At 43.8% G+C, this 25501-nt stretch overlaps 1 protein-coding gene across 43 annotated transcripts in view; it reads left to right on the top strand.

Annotated features, from left to right (window-relative positions):
• The window catches only part of LOC135091120 (spectrin beta chain-like), a 93429-nt gene that overhangs the window by 53780 nt on the left and 14148 nt on the right, over positions 1–25501 (top strand). For 21 of the 43 annotated variants that reach the window (XR_010262341.1, XR_010262339.1, XR_010262338.1 and 18 more), the window contains exons 1-9: positions 13611–15000; positions 15590–15741; positions 15933–20647; positions 20953–21157; positions 21336–21710; positions 21935–22179; positions 22391–22614; positions 22966–23057; positions 23164–23268. Coding sequence is in view for 32 of the 43 variants with exons in the window: in XM_063988507.1 (XP_063844577.1) it covers positions 13758–15000; positions 15590–15741; positions 15933–20647; positions 20953–21157; positions 21336–21710; positions 21935–22179; positions 22391–22614; positions 22966–23057; positions 23164–23268 (7356 nt within the window). In the remaining 11 variants the exon portion in view is untranslated. Of the gene's footprint in view, positions 1–10574; positions 10730–13610; positions 15001–15589; positions 15742–15932; positions 20648–20952; positions 21158–21335; positions 21711–21934; positions 22180–22390; positions 22615–22965; positions 23058–23163; positions 23269–23947; positions 24041–25501 lie in introns of those variants that run through there. The other 22 variants (XR_010262346.1, XR_010262344.1, XR_010262340.1 and 19 more) reach the window with 3 other exon arrangements.

Below are 25501 nucleotides of genomic sequence, written 5' to 3'. Positions count from 1 at the left end.
TCTCTCTTCCTTGCCTCTCTCTTCCTTTCCTCCCCTCTCCCTAAGGCTTTTATTACCTCCATTCCCTCCCTCTCCTTCCCTCTCTCCGTCTTCCCTCCCTTTCCTCCCTCCCTCTAAACTTCCCTCCTTATCCCTTCCTCCTCTCCCTTTCCTTTTCCTCTTCTTTTCCTCCTTTTATCCGAGAGAGAGAGAGAGAGAGAGAGAGAGAGAGAGAGAGAGAGAGAGAGAGAGAGAGAGAGAGAGAGAGAGAGAGAGAGAGAGAGAGAGAGAGAGAGAGAGTGCATGTGAAGTTATTGAATTTTCTTTTGTTATTGTTGTTATTATCATTGTTATTCCTTTCTTCTCTTTATTTATTATTTTTTTTGCTTGGTATGTGTTTCTTCTTCTTCTTCTTCTTCTTCTTCTTCTTCTTCTTCTCCTCCTCCTGTAGATATATAAGTAAGTTTTGAATGAATATTCAGCATTTTTCTTCCTTCCTTCCTTCCTTCATTCATTCATTCATTCATTCATTCATTCATACATTCATTCATTCCTTTCTTTCTTTCTTTCTTTCTTTCTTTCTTTCTTTCTTTCTTTCTTTCTTTCTTTCTTTCTTTTCTTCCTTCCTTCATTAATTACTTTTGTTCCTCTCCTTTCACAGCATTTTTCTCGCATATTTATTCTTTATCTCCTCTCCCCGTTTATTATCCATTACTTAGGTCGTTCATTCGTCTTACTGTTTTGTTTATTTTATTCCCTTTCTTAATTTATAATCTTAATTCATTCTTCCTTCGTCTTTTCTTTCTTTTTCTCTCTTTTCTCTTGTTTGCTTCCTTTTCCTCGTTTTCTTTGTTTCGTTTACCAGGAAAGACCAGCTGGGAATTTAGATAATTGTGTTCTCTCTCTCTCTCTCTCTCTCTCTCTCTCTCTCTCTCTCTCTCTCTCTCTCTCTCTCTCTCTCTCTCTCTCTCTCTCTCTCTCTCTCTCTCGTACACATCATCCTGTCTCCTTTTTTTCCATCATGTCTACCTTTCCTCCTTTCTCCTCCCTCCTCCCCCCTCTAACTTTCTCTCTTCCCTCCCTCACCCCTCCCTTCTTTTGCTTTCTTTTTCTCCTCCTTTTCTTCCCTAGTGTCTCCTGCATTTCCTCCTGTTTTTCTCCTTCCTCCACTTTTTATCTCCTCTCCCTTCTTTCCTTCCTTTCGTTATGTCCTCTTTGTTATTTCTCTTCGCTTTCTTATTCCTTACTTCTTCTCTATCTCTCATCTTTCCTTTTCTCTCTCTTTATCTCTCACTTTTCACTTTCTCCTCCCCGGCTTTCTTTTTTCTTTTTTCTTTCTTTTCTTTCTTTTCTTTTTTCTTTTTTGTTTGTTTTCCCCATTTATTATCTTCCTTTATTCCTCTTCCCTTCTTCACGTATCTTTTTCCTTTTTCTCCTTCTCCATCTCCTTTTACCTCCTTTTATTCCTTCTTTTCCCTTCCTTTATTCTTTTCTCTTTCCCTCTTTTTGTTCTTTCTCTCTCTCTCTCTCTCTCTCTCTCTCTCTCTCTCTCTCTCTCTCTCTCTCTCTCTCTCTCTCTCTCTCTCTCTCTCTCTCTCTCTCTCTCTCTCTCTCTCTCTCGCTCCCTTGCTTTCAGTATCAGTGCTTGTTCTTTATCCTCCTCCTCCTCCTCCTCCTCCTCCTCCTCCTCCTCCTCCTCCTCCTCCTCCTCCTCCTCCTCCTCCTGCGAACTGAGGGTCATTGTCTTAGGTCAGCGGGGAGGGTAGGTCACAATGGCGGAGAGAGAGAGAGAGAGAGAGAGAGAGAGAGAGAGAGAGAGAGAGAGAGAGAGAGAGAGAGAGAGAGAGAGAGAGAGAGAGAGAGAGGTGCTTGTGAAAAGATCTGGAGGAGGGAGGGAAGGATGGATAATAAACAATACGAGGAAGAAGTAAGGAGACGCAATAAAGAAGAGGAAAATAAGAAAAATAATAATAAACGGTAGAGAAAGGGAAACGTAGGATAAGAAAGAGGGAACTAAGAAAAGAGGCAATAAACAAAGGAAGTAAAGAGAAGCCAAACATAACGTGACTAGAAAAAAGAAAAAAAAGAAAAAAAGGAAAAAAATGAACGTACGGGTTTTATACTCGTATGAACTCGACCTTCGCACTCTCTCTCTCTCTCTCTCTCTCTCTCTCTCTCTCTCTCTCTCTCTCTCTCTCTCTCTCTCTCTCTCTCTCTCTCTCTGCAAGACATGAAGAATTTCCTGTCTTATCTCACATTTTCTTCCATTTTATCTATGTTATCCCTTCCCACGCATCTCCGTTTTCTGTTCACGTGCCGTAGTAAGGGATGGTCCTCAAATTACGTACAGACAGACCGGTTTACGTACAGATGTTAGTGAATTTCAGAGAGAGAGAGAGAGAGAGAGAGAGAGAGAGAGAGAGAGAGAGAGAGAGAGAGAGAGAGAGAGAGACGTGTAACAGCAGGAAAGTAAAAGTTGTGAAAATATGTACAGTAAATTTTATCTTGCGTCACCACCACCACCACCACCACCACCACAATCACTACCACCACCTCCATCATCATCATCACCACCATTATCACTAGTGCTATTATATTTATACTTTTACCTCCAAATACTCACTTTACTTCACCACACCTCAGTTTACCTTACCTTACCTTGCCTTAACCTAACCTAACCTTACCTCACTTCACCCAATCTGACCTAACGTAACCTAACCTAACCTAACCTAACCTAACCTAATCTAATCTTACCTCACTTCACCCAATCTAACCTAACCTAACCAAATTTTACCTTGCCTAACCTAACCTAACCTAACCTAACCAAATTTTACCTAACCTAACCTAACCTAACCTAACCTTACCTTACCTAACCTTACCTTACCTGTGATATGACTTGCACCTTTGCCTCGCTCGATAAATCCAGCAGTGTAAAGCTATTTTGTACACACACACACACACACACACACACACACACACACACACACACACACACACACACACACACACACACACACACACACACACACACACACACACACACACACACACACACACACACACACACACACACACACACACACACACACACACACACACACACACACACACACACACACACACACACACACACACACACACACACACACACACACACACACACACACACACACACACACACACACACACACACACACACACACACACACACACACACACACACACACACACACACACACACACACACACACACACACACACACACACACACACACACACACACACACACACACACACACACACACACACACACACACACACACACACACACACACACACACACACACACACACACACACACACACACACACACACACACACACACACACACACACACACACACACACACACACACACACACACACACACACACACACACACACACACACACACACACACACACACACACACACACACACACACACACACACACACACACACACACACACACACACACACACACACACACACACACACACACACACACACACACACACACACACACACACACACACACACACACACACACACACACACACACACACACACACACACACACACACACACACACACACACACACACACACACACACACACACACACACACACACACACACACACACACACACACACACACACACACACACACACACACACACACACACACACACACACACACACACACACACACACACACACACACACACACACACACACACACACACACACACACACACACACACACACACACACACACACACACACACACACACACACATCACGTTTTCTTCCACCGTAAAATCTAGGACATGCTGCTTGCATTCTCGTAAAATACTAAAATATATATAGAAAGTTTGCACTAGAGAGAGAGAGAGAGAGAGAGAGAGAGAGAGAGAGAGAGAGAGAGAGAGAGAGAGAGAGAGAGAGAGAGAGAGAGAGAGAGAGAGCTTGATATAGATCCACCCAATGTTAAATGAATACGTAAGTAGATTGATTGATCCGTGACAGGTGAATGACCAGGTGTGTTTATAGGAGCGACACAGGTGAGCTTATTACATGGCAGGTGAATGTACAGGTATGTAGATGTTGATAGGTGAATGTTAATGAGGTAGATAGAAATAGATCAGTTTTAATTAGGTCGACAGAATTAGCTTCGTTAGTTGAGTAGAGAAATGAACAGACAGATAAACAGTTGTATAGATAGATAGTTTATTGATTACAGCAAGATTACATTATATATAAGTATTCATAGGTAATACGTTCTTAATACTAAAATTACAGAATAACTTAAATATATTTGGTAATTACACCCTGTAGTCCACAATTACATACTGTACAAATAAGAGGCACTAAAAATACGTTTACAAATATATAATTCTACAAGCTGTGTCGTGGTCAATATATATAAAAAAAAAATGATAATAATAATAATAATAATAATAATAATAATAATAATAATAATAATAATAATAATAATAATAATACTGTCTTCATTTCAGCCAACGACCATATAGCACACAGAGGTATAAGATGTATTAAAAAAAAAACTATCAGATATAAAATAAAACTTGAACTTAATTACGTACATAAAAAAAAATATACTTACATTTAAAAAAGCTTACCAACATTAAAAAAATAACAGAAAAATCGAAAAATAGAGACAGACAGACATAAACAGACAGGTATGTATTTATAGTCTGTGTTAACCTGTCTTTCATTACCTGCGTTTACCTGTCTCGTCTGTCTGTCAAAGAGGCGCCACTGACAGAGGGAAGAGAGGTAGATGGGGATAAAAAGGGAGAGACAAGAAAGACAAACATTTTAAGACCTTCCTTCTTTTCTTTCTTAGCCTTGTAAAGTGGTGGTGGTGGTGGTGGTGGTGGTGATGTGAAAGTGACAAGCAGTGATGGTGGTGGTGAAGTGGTCACGGTCATGGGGGCGTGGTGGTGGTGGTGGTGGTGCTGGTGGTGGTGGTGATAGTGGTGGTGCTGGTGCTGGTGGTGATAGTGGTGGTGATGAGATAGTGCAGAGGAAAGAAAAATAGGAAAAAAAAGTTGGGAAAAATAGTGGTGGTGATTAAAAAGACAGAAAATACAAGAAAATAGGAAAAAAAAAAAAATAAAAAATATATATATATATTGCACAAAGAAAAGATCGAAATTAAAAGGAAAAGAATAGGAAAAAAAAGTTAGGAAAAATAAAAAAAAAGGATAGTGATGATGGTAACAATGAAAAGACGACAGGATAAAATAGATAAGATATAGAAAAAAAGGAAAAAAAAATAGGGGAAAAAATGAATAGTGATGATGGTGACGGCTGGTGGTGAATGATAGTGAGGTGGTGACACTGGTGTAGTAAGAAAATTGCCATCCCTTCTGAGTTCATTGGGCGCATTAGTGTAAGTGTATGAGTGGGCGGTGAGAGGGAGAGGGGAGGGGAAGGGAGGGGAGGGGGTGATTGTACTGTGTCATGTGGGCGGGGTGAATTCTTCTTCTTCTTCTTCTTCTTCTTCTTCTTCTTCTTCTTCTTCTTCTTCTTCTTCTTCTTCTTCTTCTTCTTCTTCTTCTTCTTCTTCTTCTTCTTCTTCTTGGGTGTGATGCAACTCTGGCGTCATGCTTGCTTGAACTCTCTCTCTCTCTCTCTCTCTCTCTCTCTCTCTCTCTCTCTCTCTCTCTCTCTCTCTCTCTCTCTCTCTCTCTCTCTCTCTCTCTCTCTCTCTCTCTCTCTCTCTCTCTCTCTCTCTCTCTCTCTCTCACATTGTTCCTCCATCCTCACCTTTCACCTCTCTCACTCTCCTCCCTCTTCCTTTTCCTCACCCTTCCCCTTTGTAATTATTGGCCGTCCTCCTCCTCCTCCTCCTCCTCCTCCTCCTCCTCCTCCTCCTCCTCCTCCTCCTCCTCCTCCTTCTTCTCCTCCCCGTCCTCCTGTCCTTTTCATGATTCCTTCAACATCATCATAGCTCAATTGATTCTCTCTCTCTCTCTCTCTCTCTCTCTCTCTCTCTCTCTCTCTCTCTCTCTCTCTCTCTCTCTCTCTCTCTCTCTCTCTCTCTCTCTCTCTCTCTCTCTCGATTAATCTCCTTATTCTGCCACAGAAGACTTTTCATTATTGATTTTCTTCAGGAGGAGGAGCAGGAGGAGGAGGGAGAAGAAGAAGAAGAGGAGGAGGAGGAGGAGGAGGAGGAGGAGGAGGAGATAAGGGAAGCGAAATAAAATAAAAGAACTAACAGTATATAGAATGAGGACGATGACAATACGTAGGAGGAGGAGGAGGAGGAGGAGGAGGAGGAGGAGGAGGAGGAGGAGGATAGCAACAGGAGTTAGTTACTTGTGTTGATTATTCACAAGTGTTCCTTCCTTGTTATTAAGCAAATGTAGACGTGTAGGAGGAGGAGGAGGTGGAGGAGGAGGAGGAGGAGGAGGAGAAGCGTGGGATAGGAGATAAGTGTGGGAGATGGAGGAATGGAGAAGCGTGGGAGGGACAGGAAGAAGGGAGGAGAGAGAGAGAGAGAGAGAGAGAGAGAGAGAGAGAGAGAGAGAGAGAGAGAGAGAGAGAGAGAGAGAGAGAGAATGTTATATATTTACATCAGTACACGTGGATGTCGGTCTCTCTCTCTCTCTCTCTCTCTCTCTCTCTCTCTCTCTCTCTCTCTCTCTCTCTCTCTCTCAAGGGTACATCATTTTTCCCTCCTGACGAAGGGAAAAACTCCTCCAGATGACGTAGTGTTTCCTCCAGAGTGTGACGATAGTTTCCTCCTCCTCCTCCTCCTCCTCCTCCTCCTCCTCCTCCTCCTCCTCCTCCTCCTCCTCCTCCTCCTCCTCCTCCTCCTCCTCCTCCCTTTAGCTCTTCCTTTCCTCCCCTGCACTCATCATTCCTCCTTTCCATTCGAGCCACGCTCTCTCTCTCTCTCTCTCTCTCTCTCTCTCTCTCTCTCTCTCTCTCTCTCTCTCTCTCTCTCTCTCTCTCTCTCTCTCTCTCTCTCTCTCTCTCTCATTGTTTTAGTTTCACCTCATCTTCCTTTTGTTAGTAATTTTTTTGTTCATTGTTCGGTTCTCAATTGTATTATGGATAGTTATTTTCTTCTTCTTCTTCTTCTTCTTCTTCTTCTTCTTCTTCTTCTTCTTCTTCTTCTTTTCTTCATCTTCTTTTTATTTCTTTGCTTAACGAGGAAGGAATAACCCGCAATATAATTAATTCATTAGTGTGTGTGTGTGTGTGTGTGTGTGTGTGTGTGTGTGTGTGTGTGTGTGTGTGTGTGTGTGTGTGTGTGTGTTTAGGGCGTCATGTTTCTGGTGGGCGTGGCAGGTCACTCCCTCCTCTTCCTCCTCTCCCTCCTCTCCCTCCTTATCCATCTTCCTCCTCCCCTTCTCCCTTCACAGTCGCTTTAGTTGATGAGTGAAGGGAGGAGGAGGAGGAGGAGGAGGAGGAAGATGATGATGATGAGGAAAGAGGAGGAATAAGAAATTAGGTCACAAAATAATATTGATGATGATGATGGTAATAATAATAATAATAATAATAATAATAATAATAATAATAATAATCATAATAATAATAATAATAATAAATGTTCTGAAAAGTTTACTATTTTTGACCTTAATATTCATCAAAAAGTTTTCCTCTTAATTAATTACTGCATGAAAAGAAAGAGGCTTATTTATTTTTCCCCTTTTCCATCAGCTTTTATTTCTGTTCCCTGACGAGGCTTAATTTGAGTCACGGGGGAAATTCAGGAACCTGGTGTTTTTTCCTCTTCTATTTTTTGTCCCTTAACTCACGCGTGTTTCAAAGTAAAGCAGGAAATAAGTCCGCATTTTTTTCCACTTTTAACATTCCTTCTGCCTGACGTGTTTCTGTTTGTGTGAAGGAAGTCAGTAAATAAACAGCTAATTTCCTCATTGTGTTACTTCCACTTATTAATTTCATGTCGTAATAAAACATTAAATGAATCCTCTTCACCTAAAAAAAAGAAAGGAAGCTAATTTTCACTCTTGTATTTATTTTAACTTCTCAAAATAAAAAAAAAGTGTAAGAACAAACATTTCCCAACCCATATACTACAACCACTTATTAATATATCATCGCAATAACAAATAGATAAAAATAACATGAAAAGAGGGGAAACTCAAATTTTCATCTGTTAATTTTCACTTCACAAAATTTATATAAAAAAATAAATAAATAACTCCATCTAGTTTTCCTGTACGTATTAATTTCCATTCGTTCAAGAGACAAAAAATAACTGGACATAAGCCTGTGTTACCTGTCCTTCATGAGTCATTAGGGCCACGCGCACACCTGAGGCGGGAGAGGCACAGGTGCGACACGGTAGCTTCATTCATTTACTTCTTTTTTTTTTTTAAACCTTTATTTTTTTTCTTAATTAACGAGCCAGGCTTTATTCACCACCTTTGTCACTCTGTCAATGAAGTGGAGTCTGATTTAGTTAGTGTAGTTTGCATTAGTTTCTCATTTTCCTCTTCCTCCATCCTTATTTATTGATTTAATTGTTTATTTGTTTGTTTTTAACCATCATTTCCTCTCTTCTTTCTCTTCTCTTCCATCCTTTTCTTCTGTTCTTTTCTCTTACTATCGTTTCTGCTCTTTTTCTTCCTATTATGCCCTTCTCTTCACCTCTTTTGTGTTCACGCTTGTTATCACACTTTTCTCTCATCTTTCTTCTTGCTTTTTTTTCCTAGTCTCCATCTCTCTCAGTCCTAGTGTCCTCTTCCTTCTCTTCCTCCTCCTCCTCCTCCTCCACCTCCTCTTCAGATATTTTCCTCGTTTTTATTCTCATCTTATTTTCTCAAGCATTTGTATTACTCTTCTTTCATTTCCCTTTTTTATTCCTCCTCCTCCTCCTCCTCCTCCTCCTCCTCCTCCTCCTCCTCGCGGGGCGCTAACGAGGGCGTGATGTCACCTCTATTGATGGAATGTAAACACGACACTGTAAACATGAGTGCTTGGTTGAAGGGCGTGAAGGGCGATGAATTAATAGGTTTGAAATACATTATGGACCCTATGGCGTATTGGAGTATGAGGTGATGTGTATAGGTGTATGTATGTACTCGTATGTATGTATGTATGTGTTGTATTTGGTGTATGTGGGTTTGCGTGTACGGGGATATAAAATGTGCATGGATTTATATAAGTGTGTGTGTGTGGGGACAATTTACGATTTCTATTTCTTCTTCTCCTTCTTTTCTTTCTTCTTCTTCTTCTTCTTCTTCTTCTTCTTCTTCTTCTTCTTCTTCTTCTTCTTCTTCTTCTTCTTCTTCTTCTTCTTCTTCTTCTTCTTCTTCTTCTTCTTCATGATTGCGATCCTTCTCAAAACTTTTCTCATATCAGTCCCTGCCTTATCATCTTATTAGTTTCCTCTATTATCCTCCTCCTCCTCTTCCTTCTCCTCTTCCTCCTCCTCCTCCTCCTCCTCCTCCTCCTCCTCCTCCTCCTCCTCCTCCTCCTCCTCCTCCTCCTCCTTTCGCCCCACTACATCTTCCTCCTTTCTTCGCCTCACTTCTTCCTTTATGAAAGATCATCTTTATCTTACCTCTTCTTATCTTCCTTCCTTCGTCAGATTCGAGAGAGAGAGAGAGAGAGAGAGAGAGAGAGAGAGAGAGAGAGAGAGAGAGAGAGAGAGAGAGAGAGAGAGAGAGAGAGAGAGAGAGACGGGGGCGATTGGGGGTCATGGAAGGAGGAGGAGAGCCACGCCCCGATAAATGGAGTGATAACTGCCTCCTCTTCTTCCCCTCTCTATCTTCCTCCCTTCCTCACTTCATCAACGTACGGAGCGATAGTGTGTTTGTGTGTGTGTGTGTGTAAGAGGAGGGAGGCTTGAGGTGAAGGGTAAGGGGTGCGCAAGAGGAGGAGGAGGAGGAGGAGGAGGAATGCCCCTTTAAACCACAACAGAGCTCCGTTGTCCACGAGGAGTAGTCTTCCCTCCTCCTCCTCCTCCTCCTCCTCCTCCTCCTCCTCCTCCTCCTCCTCCTCCTCCTCCTCCTCCTCCCTGCCTCGTGACTCTCTCCACATACTGCAAGAGGGGGGTCAGGATGATAGAGAGAGAGAGAGAGAGAGAGAGAGAGAGAGAGAGAGAGAGAGAGAGAGAGAGAGAGAGAGAGAGAGAGAGAGTGTTGATTCAGCTAGTGCTGTATTTAGGAAGTATACGTGTGTGTGTGTGTGTGTGTGTGTGTGTGAGTCATCATTACAAAAAAAAATTCAGACCAAACTGGACATTTTTAATTATAATTTTAGGCATTGGAGGACGTGGCTAAAATAAATAAATAAATAAATAATAAACAACATCAGCAGTATGAAGAGAATTTCCTTACAATTTTATGCCTTTTATCTTTTTTTGTATTCTTAACTTTCAGTGTTGTGCATTCTGATATTCAAATGACATTTTAAAATATTCTAATTGTAATGTTATGCTCAAATGTTGTTATGGTACAATATTTTAATAGAATTCTAATGTTTTTGGTTCTTTTCTTCTTATGCTCACGTTTCCTGAAGGTGGTGCTGACGAAGCTTCTTTGCAGGGTCTGAGCCGAGAAGAACAGGATGACGACAGACATTAGTGTGGGGGTCCGCTGGGATCCTCTGAAGCAGGAGGAGGTCATCGAGGACTTCGACTATGATGGCGGGAACTCCTCCTCCAGGCTGTTTGAAAGGTCCAGGATCAAGGCTCTCGCTGGTCAGTTCCCCTGGTCTTCTTTCTCTTTTTCGTTGATTCCGCTCTTGGTGTTTTCCCTTCCCTCTTTCATTGCTTCTCTTCCTGGTGTTATTTCTTTATTCATTTATTGCTTCTGTTTCTGGTGTTTCTCTTTCATGCATTTCCCATTTTCTCTCTTGTTTCTGTAATTTTCTTGTGTCTGTCATGCTTCCTTCTGTGTTTCCTTCCCTCTTTCTTTCTTTCTTTTTCTTTCTATCTATCTATCTATCTATCTATCTATCTATCTATCAATCTATCAATCAACCATATATATCAGTTTGATCTATCTCCTTATTTATTTATCTACCTTCCTTCCTTCTTTCCTTCCTTCCTTTCATCTTCTAGTCTTTTTCACTCATTCCTCAAAACCTGTATATTGAAACATTAATCACACTAGAACCTTTGCAAATACCACATAGATGATTAGTCAGGCTCTCAAGGGAATTTACCTCCACTGATGATACAGAAGCCCTGTCAGACTAACCCAGGAATCACAAATACACCCTTGAAAGTCCCCTGTAACTTCCACTAGAGCCTGTTAAGATTAGCAAAGGTATCCAGGTTTAAGGTACAGTTCCGGGAAGAGGGGTCATTCTGGGTCACTTGGGGCGTGGCTCTTGCTGTGTGATGTTGAAATCAGGGTGTGTCTGGAGAGAGGAGATGGGACAGGAAGGAAAGGGCAGGGCAGGGCTGGACAGGAGTGAAGATGGACAGGATGGAAAGGGATGATGTAATTGTAAGTTTGTTTGTGATGTGTTGTTGTTGATGTGTTTTGCTGTGAAGCTGTGGCAGTTAAAGAAGAAAATAAGGGAAGCTGCAAGAAGCCACCAGGCCTACACATGGCAGTCCCTGTTTAAAACCTTCCTACCTACCTCCACCTATCATCCCTATCCATAAATTTGTCTAATCTTTTAAAGCTCCGTAATGACTCAGCACCAACAACCTGATTACTGAGTCCATTCCATTCATCTACCACTCTATTTGAGAACCAGTTCCTTCCAATTCCTTCCTGGTTTGTGTGTTATGAAAGTAGCAAACAGAAAGATTTAAAAGACTGATTTGGTTATATTAAGGTTATTTTCTTGTGTGGTTGTTTTTAGACAGGATGATTTTCTTGAATGTTGTAACTTTTTGTCTTGTGTGAAGGTTATTGACATATATATTAAAAAGCTGTAATCTGTAAGTTGTTATAAGCCTTGACAAATAGATAATAAAACTAATTAATTTCTTCCTTGTTATTACTGGCATTATTTACAGTGTAACACAAGTATCTAGGACGCTCAGTATTGACAGCATTGAGTTTCCTTCATCTTCATCTTCCTATTTAGCTTTCAGAGGTTGTGTAAACTAATAAACCCATTACCACTAAAGTCTTAATCTTCCCCAGTGACTAATGTAACTAATGGCAGGGCACTCACAAATAACCCAGAAATGTCATGGTGTTAATCCCCTTGAAGTGATCCCAGTTGGTGATCCTATTAGCCAATCCTCTTAAGGCAGCATCTGGCCATTTTACTGTCAACAGGCGAGGATGACACATTCACTGTCATGTCTCAGCAAAGTGTGATCATGAATTCAGCTTTATGTGGAGTAAGGGTTTATGTAAATGTCCCTTATTAGTAGTCTAAAGCCAGATGAAATGTGATGATTTGTTAGATAGGATTTATTAGACAGAATACTGAAACAGGAGGAAGATTGGAGAACTAAAAAAAATGTGAATGGATGCACTGAAGGAAGACAAGCAAGAAATGAGTGTAACAGAGATGTAAGGCAGAGCAAGGTGGTGGTGGTGGTGGTGGTGGTGCCCCCATCCTTAAAGAAGAACCAGTAGTGTGTACAGCTATCTAAATCCAGATAGCAGATGATTATAAGCTGTAATATCAAACAGGAGGTGTGGATAGATGTACAATGTGCCTAATGTCCCATCAAGCTCAGTTAGCACATGATTATAAGGTGTGGCATCAAGTAGAGGACATGTTGATAGGTCTATGTTGTGCTAAATGTCTTAATACAACCAACAGATCACAGTGTTGAATGTAGCACTTGTTGATAGATCTAAAGTGCTAAATGTCTTGTCTCAATACAGTTATCAGGTTGTTAGAAGCTGTAATGGCAATTCAGTAACACATTGATAGGTCTGATGTGCTAAATATTTTGTCTGAATACAGTTAGCAAATTATTTGGAAGCTGTAATATCAAGTAAAGAATACAGTGATAGGCTTCTGAAGTGTAAAAGGCTTCAGTATTGTGATGTGTTTTTCCCGCATGCACTTCATCTCTTCCTGACTTCATTCTAGTTACAGTTGCCCCTGTACTCCCTGCAATGTTTAAGTATCCTTTTATGATGAATATATTTCATTTTAATGGCTTAAGTATGCACAAGTTACATTTAAAGTTCAGGTAGTCATTGTATTATAAAGCTGCCTGGGTTTATTGAGGGTGAAGAGGCTTTATTGTGCAAGGAACTCCCATAGTGTGAGGCTTGAGGTTATAATCTTAACTGTTAAGATAAAACATCAATTCATGTGGTGATAATATTCGTGTGTGTGTGTGTGTGTGTGTGTGTGTGTGTGTGTGTGTTTCTGGGTATATTTATTCACTGGTGTGTATGTGTATATTGTTCTGCTTCATGTAAACAGCCTAATATCTATTTATGTTAGGAAGCGGTGACTGATGCAGATGTCAAGACTCACCATTTCCACCACATTTTGAGGATAACCTGAGCTTATCTCATCATGTATCATGGAGGTGGGAGATAAGAAAGATCAGATGGGGTAGTTGCTCCCTGCTACCAGTGCCCAGCTAGTGCTTGGTGTGTGGGAATATGATTTAATACAGTTATGGTTCTCTGTATGGCATCATTCTGTTATCACATCCAACATCCTGTCTTATGGTGTCAGTGAAGCTGTGACATTTTGATGCGGTGGACAGTGGTCAGAATGGAAGGATAGTGAAGGAGGAAAATTGAACCCTTTGAGTGTGAAGATACGAGAAATCATTCCCACACAAAATGGAGAGAAAGGAAGCAAGGAAGGACTCAACGAGCTCCAGCAGCAGTAGCTCCAGCAGCAGCAGCAGCAGCAGCAGCAGCAGTAAGGAGGAGATATTTGAGGAAGCCAAGGAAGGGAAGGAAGCAGACCAGGAGGAGCAGCAGTACAGCTCAGATAGAGATACATGGAGGGATTCTCTCAACCAGGCATGGATGGAGTCCCTTGGAGAAATTGGTGAAAAGTCCCACAATGTTCAGGTCACTAATGGCACCACTGGTCAGAGCACAGCAGTGGAGGTGACCCAGCAGTCTTCCAGCAGTGCTGGCGACCGAGTGCTGACAACACGGGTCTCTCAGGATTCCTTTGTTGACTATGGTGGTCAGATCTTGACAATGCAGGTCTCCCAGGAGTCCTTCAGCAGTAATGGTGGGCAGGTCTCCATGACTCAGGCTTCTCAGGAGGTCTCTAGCTGTGCCGGTGGCCAGATCCTAACAAAGCAGATCTCTCAGGAGTCATGTAGCAGTGCCAGTGGTCAAGTCACAGTGATGCAAGTGTCAAAGGAGGTTTTTAGCAGTGCCACTGGACAAGTGTTGACCTCGCAGGTTTCTCGAGAGTCGCATGGCAGTGCCAGCGGCCAGGTGTCGGTGACACAGGACGCTCAAGGGTCCAGCAGCACTCCACGTCGTGGACTCTTGATGACACAGTTATCTCGAGAATCACTGGGCAGTGCTGGTGGTCGGGTCTCCAAAAGGCAAGTGTCCCGAGAGTCCTCCACCAACAGTGAGACAGTGACATCATATGGCCAGCAGACGCAGCACATCCAGGTGGTGTCCAGCAGCCACAAGAGGAGCCACAGGTCCTCCAGCAGCTCATCCCTAGATGGAGTGGAAGGCAAGGATCAGATAGGCCACAGAAGGAAGAGGTTGAGTGCAAGCGAGTATTCAAGTCATGAGTCTGATAGTGGTGGCTCCAGCAGCACACCTATCTCGCCTCTGAGCGCCAAACCCCCCGAGCTGCAGCAGATAATAAGGCAGTCTGCGTCGTCCTCCGGCATTGCAGAGGAGACGAACCTTCCTCCTGCAGGCGAAGAACCAGTGCTCAGTGAGATGAAGTTTGAGCTGTCAAGTTGGCCTTCCAGGAGTGAGTCAGTGCGCAAAGTTAAGGTGATGGCACACAAGCCTGTCAAGAGGTCCATCACCAGCGACCCGTCCGTGCAGCACATTTACACAGGTGCTATGGAGCGTCACATTAAAGAGCTCAAAGGTAAAGGTGTTCCAGATTCATGTATTGATAAATTGTGTCTTAATAGGAAGGGGTTGATACTGTATTGTACTTATGTTTGTTATGAGTTTTACTTGTTGTGTGTGTGAGTGTGTCTTGCTGAGTGACATGTGTGGTGAATGTGGTGTGTGGAGGATTGTGGTGAAAATAGTAAGTTTATAGTATGCAGATTATTGTACTGCTGTTTATGGGATTAGTTTTAAGGTTGATAAATGTACTATCTTGCTATTTATGGGAGGCTTAAACTGCAATGTCTGTATTTTCATAACAATAACTCAAGGCAATGTACATTATGTTCTGAATAGTCATTTCACAAATTTCAGTGGACCTCATGTATATAATTCAAGTAGAAAGTGATGTATAGACAGATGAACTGGTTTTGTCAAGAGTTCCACATCATTGAGAACTGGGAGTGTGATAGATGGAGGAAGTTGCTTGATAGATTTTTCAACGTCATAATGAAGTTATTTTTTGTGCATCTGTACATATTTTAATACTTCAGTACTTTATTCCTTTTCTTAATTTCTCACATGTTACTCATCCACTTACTCATTCTGTTCATTCTCTCCAGATGAGCGAGAGAGTGTGCAGAAGAAGACCTTCATGAAGTGGGTCAACTCGCACCTGGTCCGGGTCAGCACACGCATCGGGGACCTGTACGTTGACCTACGCGATGGCAAGCAGCTCCTCAAACTGCTGGAGATCCTGTCAGGGGAGCGGCTGGTGAGTGGCACAACCTTTCCCGGCTCTTTTCCTAAAAATGATTGTAAGCAGTCAAGTTGTCATCAGTTGTTATATCTTTGTTTGAAAGCCACTCTAGAGTGATGGAGCCACAAAGGTTTGTTCATGGTTTAGAAGAAAAGTATCACATATTACTGACAAGTAACAAAATGTCTGACCCTCTCCCCCCACAGCCACGACCCACCAAGGGAAAGATGAGGATCCACTGCCTGGAGAATGTGGACAAGGCTCTGCAGTTCCTGCGAGACCAGCGGGTGCACCTGGAGAACATGGGCTCCCATGACATAGTGGACGGCAATGCCCGCCTCACCCTCGGCCTCATCTGGACCATCATCCTCCGCTTCCAGATCCAGGACATCACCATTGAGGAGACAGAGAACCAGGAGACAAAGAGCGCCAAGGATGCTCTCCTCCTGTGGTGCCAGATGAAGACTGCTGGCTACCACAACGTCAACATCAGGAACTTCACCACCTCCTGGAGGGACGGTCTTGCCTTCAACGCCATCATCCACAAGCACCGTCCAGACCTGGTGCAGTATGAGAAGCTGTCACGTTCAAACCCCATCCACAACCTCAACAATGCCTTCACTACAGCTGAAAACAAACTTGGCCTCACAAAACTTTTAGATGCCGAAGATATTTTTGTTGAGCAGCCTGACGAGAAGTCCATCATCACTTATGTCGTCACCTACTACCACTACTTCTCCAAACTAAAGCAGGAGACTGTGCAGGGCAAGCGTATTGGCAAGGTAGTTGGCATCGCAATGGAGAATGACAGGATGATCAAGGAATATGAGAATCTGACCTCGGATCTTCTGAAGTGGATTGAGACAACAATCGAGAGCCTCAATGACCGAGCTTTTGCTAACTCCCTGACAGGAGTACAGACTCAGCTGACACAGTTCAACACCTACCGCACAGTGGAGAAGCCTCCCAAGTTTGTGGAGAAAGGTAACCTTGAAGTGCTACTCTTCACTCTGCAATCCAAGATGAGAGCCAACAACCAGAAGCCGTACCTGCCAAAGGAGGGCAAGATGATCAGCGACATCAACAAGGCCTGGGAGCGCCTGGAGAAGGCTGAGCATGAGAGGGAGCTGGCTCTGAGAGAGGAACTGATTCGCCAAGAAAAACTGGAGCAGCTGGCTGCAAGGTTCAACCGCAAGGCTGGGATGAGAGAGACTTGGCTGTCTGAGAATCAGCGCCTTGTCTCCCAGGACAACTTTGGCTTTGACCTGGCAGCTGTGGAAGCCGCCGCCAAGAAGCACGAGGCCATTGAGACAGACATCTTTGCCTATGAGGAGCGAGTGCAGGCTGTTGTTGCCGTGGCACAAGAGTTGGAGGCGGAGAACTATCATGACATTGAGCGCATCAATGCCAGGAAGGACAATGTTCTCCGATTATGGAATTACCTGCTTGAACTGCTGCGTCTCCGCCGCATGAGGCTGGAACTGTCCCTGCAGCTGCAGCAGAACTTCCAGGAGATGATTTACATCCTGGACTCCATGGAGGACATGAAGGTGCGCCTCCTGAGCGAAGACTACGGCAAACACCTCATGGGTGTGGAGGACCTGCTGCAGAAACATTCCCTCCTGGAGGCAGACATCAACGTGCTGGGTGAGCGCGTGAAGACAGTCATTGAACACTCCCAGAGGTTCCTGGATGATGAGCAGGTGGAGGGCTACCGGCCCTGTGACCCATCCATCGTGCTGGAGCGTGTGCAGCAGCTGGAGGACGCCTACGGTGAGCTGGTGAAGCTGGCCGTGGAGCGCAGGCTGCGTCTGGAGGAGTCCCGCAAGCTGTGGCAGTTCTACTGGGACATGGCAGAGGAAGAGAACTGGATCAAGGAAAAGGAACAGATTCTGTCCACCTCAGACATTGGGCATGATCTGATCACTGTCAACTTGCTACTCACCAAGCACAAGACTGTGGAAGAGGAGCTTTCTTCTCATGAGCCACAGCTTATGGCTTGTGTCAAGATTGGAGAAGAACTCATTGCACAGCAGCACTTTGGTTCTGACAAGATTCAGGAGAGAATTGATGAAATTATGGGCATGTGGAACAACCTTAAGGAGAAGTCAGCCAACCGCAAGAAGCGGCTGACAGATGCCGTGGACCTGCACCAGTTCTACACTGAGGCTGATGACGTGGACACCTGGATGCTGGATATCCTGCGCCTGGTCTCCAGCGAGGACACCGGCAGGGATGAGGCTACCGTTCAGTCTCTCCTCAAGAAACACAAGGACGTCACAGAAGAGTTGAAGAATTATGCCACAACCATTGAGGCTCTTCACCAGCAGGCCTCAGAACTCAATGAAATTGACAGGGAATCACCTGATGTGGTTGAGAGGCTTGCTTCCATTGACAGAAGGTACAAGGAACTGTTAGAACTGGCTAAGATGAGGAAGCAGAGGCTGCTTGATGCTCTGTCACTGTACAAGCTGTTCACTGAGGCTGATGGAGTGGAGCAATGGATTGGGGAGAAGGAGCGCATGCTGCAGACCATGGTGCCAGCCAAGGACATTGAGGACTGTGAGATTATGAAGCACAGATATGAAGGATTTGAACAAGAAATGAATGCCAATGCAAGCCGTGTGGCCGTGGTGAACCAACTTGCTCGCCAGCTGCTGCACGTGGAACATCCAAATTCAGAAGACATCGTTGCCCGCCAGAACCAGCTGAACCAGAGGTGGGCAGAGCTCAGAGAAAAGGCTGAGAACAAGCGTGAAGAACTCAACTCTGCCCACGGTGTTCAGACATTCCACATTGAATGCAGAGAAACAGTTCTGTGGATTGAGGACAAGAAGAGAGTCCTGATGGAGACTGCTGATCTGGGAACTGACCTGAGCGGCATCATGACCCTGCAGCGTCGCCTGTCTGGCATGGAGCGTGACCTTGCTGCTATCCAGGCCAAGCTGGACTCTCTGGAAAGGGAAGCCGATAAGATCAGCCAGGAGCATCCCGAGGAGGCTGAACTCATCCGTGAGCGCGTCGAACAGATCCGTGCCGTGTGGGACCAGCTGACACAGCTGCTGAAGGAGCGTGATGCCAAGCTGGAGGAGGCTGGCGACCTCCACCGCTTCCTGCGCGACCTTGACCACTTCCAGGCCTGGTTGACCAAGACCATGACTGATGTGGCTTCAGAAGATATTCCATCTAACCTTGCAGAAGCAGAGAAGCTGCTGAGCCAGCACCAGTCTATCCGAGAGGAGATTGACAACTACACAGAAGATTACACAAAGATGATGGAGTATGGTGAGCGCATCACTGCAGAAGATGTCACTCCAGCAGACGATGCCCAGTATATGTTCCTGAGGGAGCGTCTCAAGGCCCTGAAGGATGGCTGGGCCGAGCTTCACCAGATGTGGGAGAACAGACAGCAGCTCTTATCTCAGTCTCTCAACTTGCAAATGTTCTTGCGAGATGCCAAGCAGGGAGAGGTGCTCCTAAGTCAGCAAGAACACTACCTGAGCAAGGATGAGACTCCTACCAACCTTGAACAGGCAGAAAACCTTATTAAGAGACATGAAGCCTTCCTCACCACCATGGAGGCAAATGATGAGAAAATCAATGGAATTTGTCAGTTTGCACAGAGGCTGCTAGATGAGGGACACTATGCTGTCGACAAGATCCAGAAGAAGGCAGAGAACATTGAGGAGAGGCGGCAGCAGAACAGAGAACGGGCCTTGGAGCAAATGGAACGATTACGGGACCAACTGCAGGTGCACCAGTTCCTGCAGGACTGTGAGGAACTCAATGACTGGGTGCAGGAGAAACACATCATTGCGCAGGACGAGAGCTACCGCTCAGCCAAGACTGTTCACAGCAAGTGGACTCGTCATCAGGCATTTGAAGCAGAGATTGCAAGCAACAAAGACAGGCTTGTCAGAGTGCAGCAGGCCGGAGAAGAATTGGTCAAGGAGAAACCAGAAATGGCTGAGATGATTGGACCAAAGATTTCAGAGCTAAATCAACACTTCGAAGACCTCGAAAGCACGACAAAGGAGAAGGGCGAACGACTCTTCGATGCCAACAGGCAAGTTCTGTACGAACAAACATGCGATGATATCGACACCTGGATGAGTGACCTCGAGAAACAGATTGAGGGTGGAGACACAGGCATGGACTTGACCTCTGTAAATATTTTGATGCAGAAGCAACATTTGATTGAAACACAAATGGCAGTCAAGGCCAAACAGGTAGAACAGCTCGAGAGTCAGGCAGATTACCTGCAGCGTATGGATCCAGAAAAGACAGATAAGGTCAAGTCAATGAAGGCCAAGGTGGAAGCCAAGTTCGAGTCCCTGAAGGCACCTCTTCTTGACCGAAATGAAGCCCTGAATAAGAAGAAAGAGGCTTTCCAGTTCAGGCGAGATGTGGAGGATGAGAAGCTCTGGATCCAGGAGAAGATGCCTCAAGCCACCAGCTCTGAGTACGGCAACTCCCTCTTCACCGTCCACATGCTGAAGAAGAAGCTGCAGAGTCTGAGCACAGAGATTGACAACCATGAGCCCAGGATCAACCTTGTGTGCGAGAATGGACGCAAGCTTATCGAGGCTGGACACACAGACGCCGATGAATTCCACAAGCTGCTGGAGGAGCTGCTGGATGACTGGGCGAAGCTGAAGGACGCCATGGAATTCCGACGATCCAAACTCATGGTGTCTGAGAAGGCCCAGCAGTACCTCTTTGACGCCAGCGAGGCCGAGGTCTGGATGAGTGAGCAGGAGCTGTACATGATGGTGGAGGACAGAGGCAAGGATGAACTTTCTGCCCAGAACCTGATGAAGAAGCACCAGAGCCTCGAGAGTGATGTCACTGACTATGCTGAGACCATCCGACAGCTGGGCGAGACAGCCAGACACCTCATCAGTGAAGAGCACCCTGACAGGTAATGGGCTATAGAGGTTACAGGGAATTAGGATGAGAACCATAAGCATAATGCACATTAGCAAGTACTTTGAGATTATGAAGGGCATGCTCTAAATAAGTGTGCATGGAAAAAATATTTGCATAATTCACATAACACTTCAGAAGTTCAAAAGCATGAAAAAAGACAAAATTAGAATTGTGGATTATAGTGGATGTTATAGAGGATTACAAGTCTTTAATAGAACAAGCACTATAAAAACCATGAAGAAGTATTGTCAGGATCAAATGAATTACTCGGCTCAACACACACCCTTTGGTTTGCAGTGAACAGATCAGCAAAAGACAGTCCCAGATTGACAAGCTGTACGCTGGCCTGCGGGATCTTGCCGTGGAGCGACGCAGCAAACTGGACGAGGCACTGAAGCTCTTCATGCTGAACCGAGAAGTGGACGACCTGGAACAATGGATTGCCGAGAGGGAGGTCGTGGCTGGGTCTCATGAACTTGGCCAGGACTACGACCACGTTACGGTGAGACACGGCCGAATTGTGGCCACTTTTTGTGTGTCTTATGTTTGTGGCAGTCATAAACTGGAAATGTTTTAAGATATGTTAAGTTCCTAATATATATGGAGTTAAAATTAGTTTATTCAATTATATCTTATTTTTTGGTAATACTCTGATTAAACTCAACCTTCACCTTCTTCAGATGCTTCGAGACAGATTTAAGGACTTTGCCAGAGACACAGAGACCATTGGCAATGAGCGGGTTGCAGCTGTTAACGAGATTGCTGACCAGCTCATCTCTGCTGGCCACTCTGATGCGGCCACCATCGCTGAGTGGAAGGATGGCCTCAACGAGTCATGGGCTGACTTGCTGGAGCTCATTGAGACGCGCACACAGATGCTTGCTGCCTCATGGGAGCTGCACAAGTTCTTCCATGACTGCAAGGATGTGTTGAGTCGCATTCTTGAGAAGCAGAACAGCATTTCAGACGAGCTTGGCCGTGATGCTGGCTCAGTGTCGGCCCTGCAGAGGAAACACCAGAACTTTGTCCAAGATTTGGTTATGCTTCAGCAGCAGGCAAGTAATCAGCTAATTGGAAGTGGGGAGACTTTTAGCCCTTACAGCTTCTCCCACCACGTGGCATGCAAAGTTCTTCACAATTTTCTGACAAGTAACATCCTGCTTGATTTATGGAGGAGAGAATGGGTGGAAATTTCAAAGTATGCTTTAGGATGGAAGTGGTTGAAATTTTTAACTGGTAATGAGAAGGATTTGTTTCTAAATGGCATTTCTTCCTGCAGGTGCAACAAATTCAGGATGATTCTTCTAAACTGCAAGCTGCATATGCGGGTGACAAAGCTCGAGAAATCACAAACCGAGAGGCAGAAGTTGTGTCTGCCTGGCTGAACTTGCAGGGCATGTGTGAGGATCGCAGAGTTAAGCTCAGTGACACAGGTGATCTGTTCAAGTTCTTCAACATGGTGCGCACACTCATACTGTGGATGGATGATGTTATCAGACAGATGAACACTACCGAAAAACCAAGGTGAGAACACTTTTCCTTTAGAAAAGTCTTTATTTTTACTTGAGATAAAGTAATGCTTAGAGATGTGTATCAAAAGAGTGGTCAATTGAGAGCTTAAAGATAAGGGAATCACAAAAACTAGAAATGAGTTGTATATTTTTGTTCTGTTGACTGTGAAGAAGAAATTATGGAATAGATGTAGCAGTGTCACTTATACTGTTGTGTCTTCCAGGGATGTGAGTGGTGTAGAATTGCTGATGAACAACCACCAGAGTCTGAAGGCAGAAGTGGACGCCCGGGAGGACAACTTCAATGTGTGTGTGTCTCTTGGGAAGGAGCTGCTTGCCCGCAACCATTACGCCACGCCGGAGATCAAGGAGAAGCTCATGTCCCTCAGCAACCAGCGCATCAACATGCTGCAGCGCTGGGAGGAGCGATGGGAGCACTTACAGCTCAGTAAGACACCAGCAACCCTCCTTCAGTCTGCCATGTGCTGTGACAAACACTTGGGTCCTGTAAATGGGGAAGTGGAATTATGATTTTTGTGTCTTGACTCCTCATAAATTTAGAAGATGTGATTTAGGATGGTTCATTATTAGGGTTGTAAGGAAAGACAGTTACAAGAAGACATTAGCACCATTCTAGTTTAATATACTGTGTGAAAAACAGTCATATACCTCTGAATGTTTTATTTATTTGCTGAGAAGTAAAGGAGCATCATTTATGCATGAATTGTATAAAAACAACAATGTTCTGCTCTTATTTTTTATCAAGAGTTTTTGGTAATTTGCATGTTTTCCATTCTAGTTTTGGAGGTGTACCAGTTTGCTCGTGACGCTTCAGTGGCAGAGTGTTGGCTCATGGCACAGGAACCTTATCTTGTATCAGCTGAATTTGGTGTAAGTACAATAACCAAAGCTTTTATCAGTTCTGTGATCTTTCCCATTTTTCAGGTATGTAGATATTCCTCATATTCATTTACTGATGAGAGTATTCCTATTTCAGAGATCAATTGATGAGGTTGAGAACCTGATCAAAAAGCATGAGGCATTTGAGAAAGCTTGTTCGGCCCAGGAGGAACGGTTTGCTGCCCTGGAGCGGCTGACCACGGTGAGTAGCGCCGCCTTGGTCTTGTCTCTCACACCACTGGCAATAACTTCACTTACATTTGTCAAGGTTCCTTAGGTAGAAGAGGGTGTCTGGGTGGCTCTGTAGTGTGGGATTAGCTTGTGGCCTAAAGGTTGTGAGTTTGATCCTGGCTCATAGCAGTTTCATGGTGGGAGAGGTAGCACTCTCTTCTAATCCTAGCCAGCATCATGGCCTTGTCTTTGTGCCACCATAAATCAGTAAAAATAACGTTCCCATTAGCTAGAGGATGGCAGGACTGGATAAAAAAAGTCTTTTATATAGTCATGTGTCATGTGCTCAGTTTATTGTGAAGTGTTAGTTGTTAGTGAATGAGAATGAATGAGACCTCTTGACTTTCCCTGTTGAGTGATAGGATCTGGAAGACCCTCCTGGCTCATGAATTATAGTTGAATCATAGCCAAACTCTTCACCTCTACTTACAAATGTTTCTGTTATCAAAATTCTTATTAATTGTTATCAGCAATGACTTGTATAGCATTTTGGCAAAAATTTCTGCATTGGTTTTATGATTTATATGAAAACAAATGTAGATATATCGTAGTTACTCATGAAAGGTCACATCTAAGTAACAAAATTAGTTTTAAATATTGTGATAACAAAAATGAATATTGAAACAAATTTTGACTTATCTGGACAATAGCTGGAATTGCGAGAGCAGGATAAGCGGCTCGGACTTAGAGACGAGCAAGGCCGTGCTCTTTACTATGGTCAACGCTACACAGATGATGATCCGGTGAATGCTAGATGTAGGGCAGCCGTCACTGAGGATACGAGGCGCTGCAGACGCCATTTGTAGCAGCTGACTTGTGCTGAAGTTTTTGTTCACTTTTGAATTTATTTAAAGAGGACAGTGCTCTTGTATCCTTAGTGACTGAGGGTATACTTGTGTTGTAGTGAGTTGAGCAGAAACCAGAAGTTTGAAGGACTGAAGGAAAAGATAGTTCAAATCACAGAGACATACCTTTGCTGTTCACTTCATTGCCTTCACTCCTTCATCTTCAGCTTACTAAAGACTGAACTACATTTGGAAATTCCTTGAGCTAATGATGCACAGAATGTGTTTTGAGGTGATGTGAGTGAGGACCCCAGAATAGTATTGCATTGCTCCAAGATGTAGACTGGAAGCGATCATCCATAGAGACAGTGGTGAGCACAACACTCAGGTGGCATTGCTTTGGAGCATCAAGGAAACTATGAGAAATGGTTTAGAAAGTGGGATGAATTGGCTGTGTGAGGTTGTGTCCAGGGACTGAACCCTGTCAGTTGTGGGACGCTCGGTTAATGTGAGTCTGACTTGTTACTTGTTAATCTTTTGTGATCACTAAGATCCTAGTGATTTTGATTGGGCTTGCTTTATTATTACACTTGTGTTGTTTTGAAGATCTCTAATGAAATAGCAAGTCTTAGCATTATCAGGTGATGGAGATTTCCAATCCTGGTCAGACCTCGACGTAGTGACTGCAAAGTTGATAAAAAAGTGATCTCAAAGTTTGTTATAGTAAGTCTGACAAGAAAGTAAAATTTCCCGGCTTGTTAAATGCAAATCCATGCAGTAATTAACGCAAGTCTGACTAGATGAAAACTTTCATGTTAGTTTTGGATTTCCAGAAGCTTTTCATAGATAGAACAAATTGCAGTGTTTTATTGAAAAACAGGTTGCAGTAAGGTACAACTTTCTGTGCCTGAGTAACTGTTGGTTCCTTAGACATATGACTAAGGTTTGTTGTCTTAAACTTTTTGGCTTCTAATAAGAACTTGCTTTTAAAGGCAGAGATTATTTATAATTAGGTTCTTAGGATATTTTCTCAGTGATGATGCAGAATCCTTTTTTAACCTGTCACTGCAGTCGCAAAAACACCCTTGAAGACGCTAGCAAAACCATTACAGCTTGGTGAGACTTATCAAGATGAAATGCTGAATCATTTGAGAATGTGCTCCTGAGAAACTGCAGATGAGTCACACTTCCACCAACTGGCAGAGAGAGAGAGAGAGAGAGAGAGAGAGAGAGAGAGAGAGAGAGAGAGAGAGAGAGAGAGAGAGAGAGAGAGAGAGAGAGAGAGAATATCCTTACCAAAAGAAGTGCTTGTTGCATTCTTGAACTGACAAGTTTTGAGTTTGATTTGCTTTATACTTGCCTTTTTTTTTTGTTTTTGCATAGTGTGAGGTGTTTGACCAGAGTACTTTTGATGATATT

Source organism: Scylla paramamosain, chromosome 36 (genome assembly GCF_035594125.1).
Source record: "Scylla paramamosain isolate STU-SP2022 chromosome 36, ASM3559412v1, whole genome shotgun sequence".
NCBI classification, from domain to species: Eukaryota; Metazoa; Arthropoda; class Malacostraca; order Decapoda; family Portunidae; genus Scylla; species Scylla paramamosain.
This window is presented reverse-complemented; position numbering and strand designations above follow the sequence as displayed.